The 10,371-nt window shown below is 43.1% G+C and overlaps 4 protein-coding genes across 4 annotated transcripts; 2 read left to right on the top strand and 2 right to left on the bottom strand.

Annotated features, from left to right (window-relative positions):
• Window positions 1-716: 716 nt before the first annotated feature.
• Window positions 717-3,791, top strand: SS1G_04846 (hypothetical protein; the record flags this gene model as incomplete). The annotated part of the gene is made up of 5 exons (XM_001593369.1): window positions 717-798; window positions 878-1,247; window positions 1,518-1,696; window positions 1,750-3,354; window positions 3,664-3,791. The coding sequence occupies 5 exons, from the start codon at window positions 717-719 to the stop codon at window positions 3,789-3,791; spliced, it is 2,364 nt and encodes a 787-aa protein (XP_001593419.1).
• Window positions 3,792-5,025: 1,234 nt separating this feature from the next.
• On the bottom strand, window positions 5,026-5,408 carry SS1G_04847 (predicted protein; the record flags this gene model as incomplete). The annotated part of the gene is made up of 3 exons (XM_001593370.1): window positions 5,026-5,096; window positions 5,132-5,163; window positions 5,245-5,408. 3 exons carry the CDS (start codon window positions 5,406-5,408, stop codon window positions 5,026-5,028), a joined length of 267 nt encoding a protein of 88 aa, XP_001593420.1.
• Window positions 5,409-5,696: 288 nt separating this feature from the next.
• Window positions 5,697-6,821, bottom strand: SS1G_04848 (predicted protein; the record flags this gene model as incomplete). The annotated part of the gene is made up of 3 exons (XM_001593371.1): window positions 5,697-5,742; window positions 6,051-6,164; window positions 6,748-6,821. 3 exons carry the CDS (start codon window positions 6,819-6,821, stop codon window positions 5,697-5,699), a joined length of 234 nt encoding a protein of 77 aa, XP_001593421.1.
• Window positions 6,822-7,138: 317 nt separating this feature from the next.
• Window positions 7,139-10,011, top strand: SS1G_04849 (hypothetical protein; the record flags this gene model as incomplete). The annotated part of the gene is made up of 3 exons (XM_001593372.1): window positions 7,139-7,240; window positions 7,379-7,510; window positions 7,567-10,011. The coding sequence occupies 3 exons, from the start codon at window positions 7,139-7,141 to the stop codon at window positions 10,009-10,011; spliced, it is 2,679 nt and encodes an 892-aa protein (XP_001593422.1).
• Window positions 10,012-10,371: the final 360 nt, after the last annotated feature.

Here is a 10,371-nt window from a genome sequence, read left to right on the forward strand (position 1 = left end):
GTAAGTGATCACACCCCCATCTTCCTCTTCCTCTTTGCGACAGGGGTGTGGCATGGCTGCTGTTCTTAACCCTTAACATCCAACACTCAACCCTCCCTCTGAGCTCTGTCTTCTTACTCACCACTCACCGATACCAATCACCTCACATACTTCTAATCCCGGCCATTCTTTACGTTACGAATTACCACGAACGCCACGTCTACTGCAATTCTACATTTCTTTTCCATCGCCGTGAGACTTGAAAGCTATTTCATAGAATCCAGCGCCATCTCACATCATTGTCAACGTTTCACGATCAACCATCAACGGTCAACTTATCATTTAATCAACGAAATAGTCTGGAGTATAACCTGGGGGCAGTGGTGCGGTCAAGGAGCATCCGGAGATCTCTGTGATTGGACTACACCTGTGATTGGCGAACGAATAACAGTTACCATTTCTTTGGAAAAGCTCCATCAACCCGAGGGTCTGTCGAATAAGCTACCCAGCCAATTCTGAAAAGGGTACTTACTACATACATCCACGCATCCATACGTACATACGTACATTTGTATCGGAGATTATTTGGGGCACACAAAACAAAAACAACCACACACACTCGTAATGATTTGTGGATTGCGCCTCGACCAATCTTTATGATGGGACAAATCTAATTACTGTACAACAATAATTTCTTCTTTGACGTTTCCTTCGCCTGCGAATTCCATTTCGATACCATGTCTGGAAGGCCAGCACAAGTTGGAATTGAACGATTACCCGCACGACGTATGAGCAACGAACCACGAGAATCAATGAATTGTAAATCCTGTAGAAAGAGGAAGGTTAGCTCTACTTTGTTTTCCGCATAATTCTTTCGATATACTAAAAGTCTCTGCAGATAAAGTGCAATCGGTTGCGACCGACTTGCGAAGCTTGTCAAGTCTTCCAATGCCCTTGTATTTATGGTGGGGTATATCATTCCGTAAACTTGAATCATTTGGACCTAATTCCTTCTCAATAGATGCTGTCCCCAAGAAGCGTGGACCTAAAACGGATGTATTGGAAGCTTTATTGAAGAGAGTAGATGGATTAGAAAGAAAGTTGAGAGATGAGAAAAAATCCAACTCTCCAAACAATGACGGAAGTGGTTCTGGTGGGGGCGAAGAGGAAAGTCCGAAGGATGATGTAAAACAAAAACGTCCTCATCTAGAAACACCCGCATCGAATATTGCTGATGAATCGGCTGTATACTCCCCAACATCCATAAGGTATGTCACTTATATCCTTATCTACAATTTTCTTTTTATATTGACACATCCCCAGCGCACCCTCTCCATCAGTGCAGCAAGATGTCCTTTTGGATACTTACTTCGTTCGATGTCATGGCAAATCCTACCATATACTTGACGAGACTTCTATCAGACAACGAATTCAAGCCAATGAAATTCCCACGTATCTACTCTATGCAATTTATGCTGTTAGTGCAAGGTTTGTTGGAAGTATCGATATAGATGTTCCAATTGCTAACTATTCTCAAGATATACTTCTCATCCAAATGGCTATTTTGCTGCAGTGAGATTAAGTGAAGATTATGCCCATCGAGCAAGAACAGAGGTAGACATTGATGAACCATCCATCGATACTTTGCAAGCTCTCCTACTTCTTGCTATCTCGTATACTGCATCTGGAAGAGGGAAAAAGGCATACATGATGTTCGGTATGTGCCTCTAACCTCCCCTAAGCACTGGATGCTTCGCTGACCATAAATAGCGAATGCTATTGGAATGGCTGTCGCGCTAGAGCTCCACCGCGAGCTGGATCAAACGTTACGAATTAGTCCTGTGGAGAGAGAGTTACGAAGAAGGCTATTCTGGACTTGTTATTTGATGGATAGATTTACAGCATGCGGATCAAAACGACCTTCATTAATTGGTGATAAATCAATTTTGTTACGATTACCCTCATGGTCGCCCAATTCAGCCACTCTTGCCGTCCAAGGGGAGTTCTTCCAAAGTGGATCAAACCTTCATTTCGGCAGTGGAAAGAAGAGTCAAGGAAGCAGTGGAATGCTCATAGATATTGTGAGGATATTAGGAATTACTAATCGCTATCTTGCTGCTGGCGGTGTAAAAGGCAGGTTTTGCAATTATCACCCAAGTTCATCAACTATTCATTATATGAATACTAATTGTCGTGTTGTGAAAACAGGCGACTCCCACTTCCCATGGCATTCATTATCGAACCTTTCAAAGATTCGCCAAGACTTGGATATATGGGCTGGTGGCACTCAGGATGTCTTTACATCTGTCGATACACTTTTTGGACAACCGGATAGCACGACCCTTGTCCTTAGTAAACTTATTTATCATCTAATACATTGCCTAATATATCGTCCTTTCCTTCCTATCGACCTTGCCGAGCTAGCTGGAACCGGGCAACATCAGTCTTGGCAAATTGAAGCCACAAATCTTTGTTTCCTCCACGCAAACGCGATTGCCGAACTGGTTGAGCTCGGAAAACAATCCGCATCTATAGAATGGCCGGATTTTGTCGGATATTGTATTTGTACTGCCGCCACCGTTCATGTCCATGGGACTCACTACAAGGGGGCCCGCGAAGGCGAAGTCTTTTCCGCCTCAGCTGATTTTCTCTCCCGGGAAATGCAACAACTTTCTGAGCTTCGATACGCATGGTCCTCAGTTCAGCATCAACGAGAAACCCTACAAACGATATATGGTTGTCACTCTGAGTTGGTGAAGAGTCTTGGAAGCAATCCAATGCGCTTTAGTCCAGTATTCCATCTGGAAGACTTTTTTGATAGGTATAGTGACTTGGGACAGTACTTTGATGGGGCACACATTAGCTTTTCGGATGTAGTGGCGCCTAGCCCTGAAGCATATCAAGGGCATGACCTTTACGCGCCGACACGAGCAAACAGGAATGGTTCGATGAGTGCGAGAGCGGGTTCCAACGGTTCAAACGATTCGGGTGCCGTTGCTGTGAAACGCAAATCTCCATCATCTGCACGAAAACGTGCTCTGACTAATAGTCTGAAGGACAGACCTTTAATGTCGCCGAATGGTCCAAATGGAAGATCGGTTGAACAATTACCTCTACCACAAAACGGCTTACTTGGTCATGATACCGCGTCTTATTCCAATGACAGAAGTTCGATTCCCACACTTTCACAAATACCCTTTTCGCCACCGAGCCAGAATCAACCACAATCATATAATTTCTCACCATCTCTTTCCTTAAATCACGGCCAAGAATCAAATTTTGAGCCAATGTTTGGAATGCCACATCTAGGGGGTGGCGGAAACTTTTCGTTTGGAGGAATGGGTGGAACGAATGGTGGTATGATGGGAGAGGAAGGTATGACACCGGGAGGAAGGTCAAACAATGGAAGTACAGGAACGAGTGGCGAAGAGAAAGATCCTTTCCTTACCTTGCTGGAACAACTTGCGGAAAATGAACAACAGAGAGGCGGGCCAAGTGATCTAGACTTCTTTTTGGGTGGCGGCCAAGGTTGAAAAAGTAAACTTGGTACATACATAAGTACAAGGACAGTTTCTTTAAAGACATGAACGGAATAGGTTCATATGGCGAACAAATTGATACTTTGTCAAATTTCTTCGGATTTCTTCTTCCGGTATCGGAGTAAGCTAACACAGAATCATCAAGAGTGTGGAAGAAAGGACGAAAATGAATTTGCACAGACAAGACAGAGACAAAAGAAAGGACTACAAGATATTCACAAAGGTGGTGGAGAACGACCGGCCGCAGAAATCAGAGGATGGACCGGCTTTTAAGGGGATTGCATCGCGAATGTGCATACAGAAGCTGGAGTCGGGATGGGTTACGTACGGATAGGCACAGTACCATTGGGGGACATATGAAAAATAAAATAGGTACAATAGGGGAAAAGGACGGGGAGTTTTTGGATTCACGTTAAATTATGAATGAGGAGGTCTAACGATGGGAGATTTTTGTGATTAGTGAGCGATAGGGGAGGTCCATGATCGCCACCTACTAAAGGTGTGAAAGCGACGTTTAATGTATATATTCCTGCTCGACGAGCATGGGCTTTGTCCTTTTGTGGCGTTTTGACTTCGAGAGCCTGTATTATTACCCTTTCTCGAACGCATCGAAACAAGGTTACTGTCGTCCTGGTCAGGTACACAGCTTCAATCATTGAGTTCACCCATGGAACGCATAGCAGGATTAAAAAAATTTCAAACTTATCCATTGTCACCTTAACTTATTACATGAGACATCGAGCTATGTTATTCTACCACATCCAGCAGTCCTTATTCAATAATAGAATAGCAAACTCCGTTGTAAGTGATTCACTCCACAATTCTTCTCGCACTTTCCGGACATAATAATGTCAAGAGCCTCATCGTCAGCCTCGAATTGTGCAAGCTTGGAAAACCACATTGTCCCGCTATCCATCAAACTCACTCATCCCACTTCTGATAAACGGTTGCCATGCCTTGCAGATTGTCCACCCAACTGCATATACGAGTTAATCTACACGTTTGGCACTTAGCTGCACGCTGCACATTGCACACTGGGCACCGTTGATGTGTCTTGCCGTCCCCCACACACAATGGGGGTCTGTAAATTAAAATGCTGGGGCACCTTAGGGTGCGGATAAGCACGTGCTGAGAAATTGAGCGATTTTGAAGAAAGGGTGGGAATCGGACCGATGGAGTTGATGTCACGGTTCTCTGCTTGGTAAGGGGATTTGGTGGGCACTGGGTGGAAGCACGCACGTTAGAGGAAGCGGAGGGACCCTTTCTTGGAGGGTTTACCCCGCGTTGCAAGCGTTAATGGGGGATGGAACGGGTTCGGTGGACACCGAAGTTAGAGTTTGAGGGCAGGGCAGGGCAGCGGGGGAAGAGTACATGACCTGGTACTTTAATTAGTTAGGATAGTAGGAGTATTTCGCTCTCACTGATGAATCCCTATAGCTAGAGTGGGGCGGACACAGCTCAAATGAACGTCGGCACCGAGCGGAAGCACGAAATATGGTAGTATAGATTAGAAATTTTTGAGTTGCGGGAGCTGCGATTGAGTGAAGTGCATGGAGGATTGAAACTGACAGGTTAAGTCTAATTGGAATTAGAGTTTTAATGCTTTTGCTTACAAGGACTTCTCATTTGGCAACTTCCACATAGACTTTATTGCAAAATTCCAGTTCGAATGATCAGGGTTTGATGTCGAAAACTGAGTCACTAAATGCCTGATCTACCTACCTACCTTTGAGTCATGATTCGTTTTGAAGGAGGGAACATTTCATCAAATATCCGTGATTTTTGTGAGCTCGGTAAACGACACATAGGGGGTGTCTTGGGTAGATCTAAGATACCCGACGAGATGATATATGAAGTGGCGTGCGATACCATGACAGGAGATAAAGCCATGCTTACTCTCGATGCTTTTAGAGTTTTTGAGGGTGTCTAGGTATGCCTAGCGATACTTACCCCAAATCATATGGGGCAGTGCTGTCGTCTCAAATTGTAAGTTCGTTTAAAAACATTAGATGAAAATGGATTAATATTGATGAATGATATTGATATCGTATACCAATCAGTTAAAGAAGGGCGATCTAAACCTGGGAATGCCTAGAATGGCGTTGAGTGCTTACATCAAATCTTCTTGGCATTCAAGATTCAGGAACAAATTTTATCAATTTGAAGTTTGGGTCGGCTTCATGAAAAGATCTCACAGTTGATCAAAATAATCATGTAATGATCCCTGATTTTCTTATTAGTTCCTGATCTTTAAGTCTACCATGTAAAAATTTTTCATTATTTCAATAATTTTCCGCAAACAAAAATCGGTGATAAAGGGTAATACATTTCAAAGTACACAGAATCTTCGGAGAAGGCAAATAAATAAATAGATGGATGACCGGGGCAAAACAGTAAACAAATGGAAGAAGCCGAAAAGCAGCAAGTGATGCATAAACCATATAACTATTCTTAAAGGGGTTATCTAACCAAATTAACCGAGGGATTGAAATTTATTAGTAATTTACGTCACTTCCCTCACAAAAATCTCACATTTCAACCGTCATTCCCTTGAAAATCTCATCACCTGCCAACTTCCCACGATTCAAGACTTCATACCCAAAATGTTGTTTTACTCCCCAAACGAATTGGGAATGATAACCACATCTATCATAAACTAAGCACAAATAAGGTTTGCTTGATACATATCCTATTATTCAGTGATGCTGTTTGTTTGTTTGTTTTTTTTCATTTGTCTAGTCATAAAACCTAATACCTAAACTTAATACCTACTACTACCTACGTATGCGTGTAAGTTTTACGAGTTTTCATTGAAGATCATCTGTGAGATCGTGCAGGTAAGAAAGCTTTAACAAAAATTTCATATCTCCATTATTATTTTCAAAAGCACAACTCGCCCCAATGTCAAGCGGTCAGCCATGGCATCCCGAACTACTGGGGTTAATCTATCCAAGGTCTTGCCCTGCATTGGTTGAATTCAAAACTTTTTAGTCTGCCAATCCGCAAATAAGTCTAATCCCAAATCTTGATGAGGGAAATGCCGGGGTAAACGGCCTCCTCGAGCTACTGCCACAAGCGTGTGATGGAGAATCGGGACCCGGAAAAAAGGAATCGCAGGGCAGGGCTTTTGAACGTCTATCCACCTGTTTGATCTGATGTCCAGACTTTCCACCGCTCTATCATCATATCGAATCAACTTCGACCAATACCTCCACGGAAGAATTAATACGACAAGAGAAGAACTATTACTACTCGTCCTTCGACATCCTCATAACGATTGTAGTGTAGGACCATTTGCGCCATATTTGATCTGGAAAAGCCGGTTGGCATGCACGAAAAGTAATTCGAAAATTCGGTACATTGGCGAATACGAATCAGCGAGTTGAATTGAAAGAAAGGATTGGATCGAGGGAAGGGAGATATAGCACAAATCGTGTTTGCTTGCCTCGCTGGGGATACAATTGGGCGCAACTTTCACCGATCGGAAAAGTTGTACTTCGACATTATACTGGTACATCCGAGAATGGATATACGGAAATCATTACATTTGACCTAGGAGCGAAATATGACTTGAAAGTCAAAAGTCGAGACGAACGAATTTGAGGCAGAATATTTATACAATGTCGACGTCGATAGATTCTTTACAATCGCGCAGTGGGGTGGTTTTTTGGGTCACTACTATTACCTTTATCCTTGCGAGTATATTTGTGGTGGCGAGGTTGGTGAGTCGATTTGGAATTTTGAAATCGAGAAGTTGGGATGATTGGTTTATCATAGTGTCGTGGGTGAGATAAGACTTTTTTCTATCGAGTAAAGGAACATATCGACAAAACGGCTTGCTAACATTTGTGGTTCCAAAGTTTTTTGCATTTGGTTTAACCTTCTCAATTGATTATGCAACAACTAAAGGCTTGGGAAGGTTTGATGGTGATATCAAGGACGAATGGCGTCCTGGCTTGAAGAAAGCGGAATATGCATTCACGGTACTTTATGTAAGTGGTGGATCTTAACGATTGATAAGGCGCGCAATCTCTAACTTTTATTGCAGAACCCATGTTTGATGGCGACCAAAACTTCAATTCTCATCTTCTACCTTCGCATGAGTAAAGATACCCAAAAACTATTGAGATGGGCTTCAGGAATCACGCTTGCCGTTGTCTGTCTGGATGGTATAGTCCTGACCTTTGTCAATGCATTTCAGTGTAGACCTGTTTATGCTGCGTGGAGGACAGGCGGGGATGGGAAATGTCTTTCAATCATCACCATCTATCTAGCATCAGCTCCTGTGAATATCATTACAGACTTAGCCATATTGGTTCTACCAATCCCTGTTCTCACTGGAATGTTCCTCCCGCAAAGACAAAAAGCGATACCTGGTATTTACATTCTCCTTGGGAATTTTCGTTGCAATTGTCGATGTGTGAGGATATATTATTTACAGCAAGCCTCGAACAACTTTTTAACATCGGTTTTGGTTCACTCGAAGCTGGGCGCCGGAGCTGATTTTGCCTACAATGCTTCACTATCATTTATGTGGTCCGCCGTCGAAGTTAACATTGGAATTGTGTGTGCTTGTATTCCTACTCTAAAGCCACTCGTCAAACGAATATTACCAGCGATGATTTTGGACCGAGCATCCGGGAGAAGAGGTTCACGCACCCATACAACAGAGAAATCCGGGTCGATGAGTCCTCAAAATGGCGGCGATGTTCAATTAGATACTGTAAACAATATGCCACCATCAACAACCACTCCGTTTCCCCTGGTGTCCGATGCTTCCCCTTCGCCATTATCAGATACTCATCCTGGGGGGCATCGAGAAGATATGGAAGAGGAAGAACTCAGCATGGCAGAATTTTTAACAGCTCCTACAGGTTTCGGCTTGCAAACTTTGCGACGAAATTCTACAGCACGTACAACCAATACCACTTACTTTGGATTTGTCAATATGAGAGTTCCCAAGACGATGATGAAGACGCGTGGAAAGGAAGCTCTCAAATATTGCATCATGGTGACGATTCTCTTCTTCCTTTGGGGTTTCTCGTACGGATTACTCAATAGATTAAATGACGAAATTGCAATACTAGCCAACTACTCAGAGAGCGAAACCATAGGATTATCTGCTGCATATTTTGGAGGATACGTAATCGGGGCCCTAACAGTGGGGCAATGGGTTTTGAGACATAGTGGGTTCAAAGCTACATTTATTTCGGGACTTTGTATTTACGGGACTGGAACATTGATGTTCTGGCCTTCGGCAGTTTTAACATCATTTACTGGATTCATCCTCTCCAGCGTAGTGGTTGGATTTGGTTTATCCATTTTAGAAACTGCCGCAAATCCATTCCTGGCTTTATGTGGTCCGACTCAATATGCTGAATTCAGATTAATGCTTGCCCAGAGCATACAAGCTGTCGCATCACTTGTTAGTCAAGTTCTGGCGGAGAAGGTCCTTTTTAGAGGAGTTCGAATTGAGAATGAAAAGCATTTAACTTTGATTGATGTTCAATGGACCTATCTCGCCATTGCTCTTTTCACCGTCATTCTCGCTCTCTTTTTTTATTATATGCCTCTACCCGAAGCCAGCGATGAGGACCTTCAAGCACAATCAGATCTTCTGGAAATATATCCAACAAGGAAGTTACCCTGGACCGGCACATCGATCATTTATACGACACTGGTCTTTGGTGTTATATCGCAACTCTGCTACGTTGCTGCACAAGAATGCGTATCGGAATTCTTCAAGCCATTATTAATTTCCTATGTTCCTAGTTCTACGAGTTTCAAATCCGTCTTCACATTAGATGATGATGAAGATTATCTCCTATTAGGACATGGACTTTTTGCCATTGGACGTTTCGCCTTTGCACCACTTTGTTTGATGTTTCCACCACGAATTCTCTTACTCATGTGCTTCTCATTTCTTACCTTATTCTCGGCTTTCATCTTCCCCATCAATGACATGTCACCGTCTTTCCTTGCTGCATCCTCTCTCTTAGTGTTCTTTTTCGAAGGACCCATTTTCCCACTAGTCTTTTCATTGACCATTCGCGGTATGGGAAAGGATACAAAGTGGGCATCAGCATGGATTGTGGCGTCGGCGACTGGTGGAAGTGTATTTGTATTTGTTACTTTTGGTGTGCAGAAAATTCACACTGTACAATATTCTTTTGTAATTATTTTTGTGTTATTTTTGGTAGGGTTATTATATCCTGTGTATTTAAATTTTGGGGGCAAGGGCGTACGACATCAGGTTGATCCGAAAGCTATGAGAATGGGTGGACGGTTTTGGAACGGCAATGGAGGAAGTGAAGAAGATGGACAGGAAATAAGGGATAATTCAGCCGAGAGATCGGATGGCGCTCTTCGAAGATTAAGTCGTAGGGTGTCTATTCTAGTTCGAAAGATTAGCCCTAGTGGGAGGAAATGCAGTGGTGAATTGCCCATAGTAGAGCATAGGGAAACGAGAGATAGGGAAGATAATAGCGGATAAATGAATTGGGAAAGGATAGGGCGGGACGGGACGGGACGGGTTTGACTTCTCACACTTGTGATTTAGCGGGAGTTCAGGGCATGAGACAGGATATAAAGTCTTGGTTAGACAGGCAGACAGACAGACATGTCACATTGGTAATGAGATTTCAAGGATGGGATGGGATGGGAAAAATTTGGGCAAGGAAGGACAAGAATACCCAGAACATGTATGGTCGAGGTCGAGGTCGACTTAGGAGGACTCATAAGTTTTCTTCATTACAGATCAAAACTTTTAGGCTGAGGCGGATTTTTTTGTCTTGACCTTTTTTTCTTTTATCATCGCTAGCCCAGCTACTGACTGACTGACTGACTGACTGGC

Source organism: Sclerotinia sclerotiorum, genomic scaffold, assembly GCF_000146945.2.
Source record: "Sclerotinia sclerotiorum 1980 UF-70 scaffold_6 genomic scaffold, whole genome shotgun sequence".
NCBI lineage: Eukaryota > Fungi > Ascomycota > Leotiomycetes > Helotiales > Sclerotiniaceae > Sclerotinia > Sclerotinia sclerotiorum.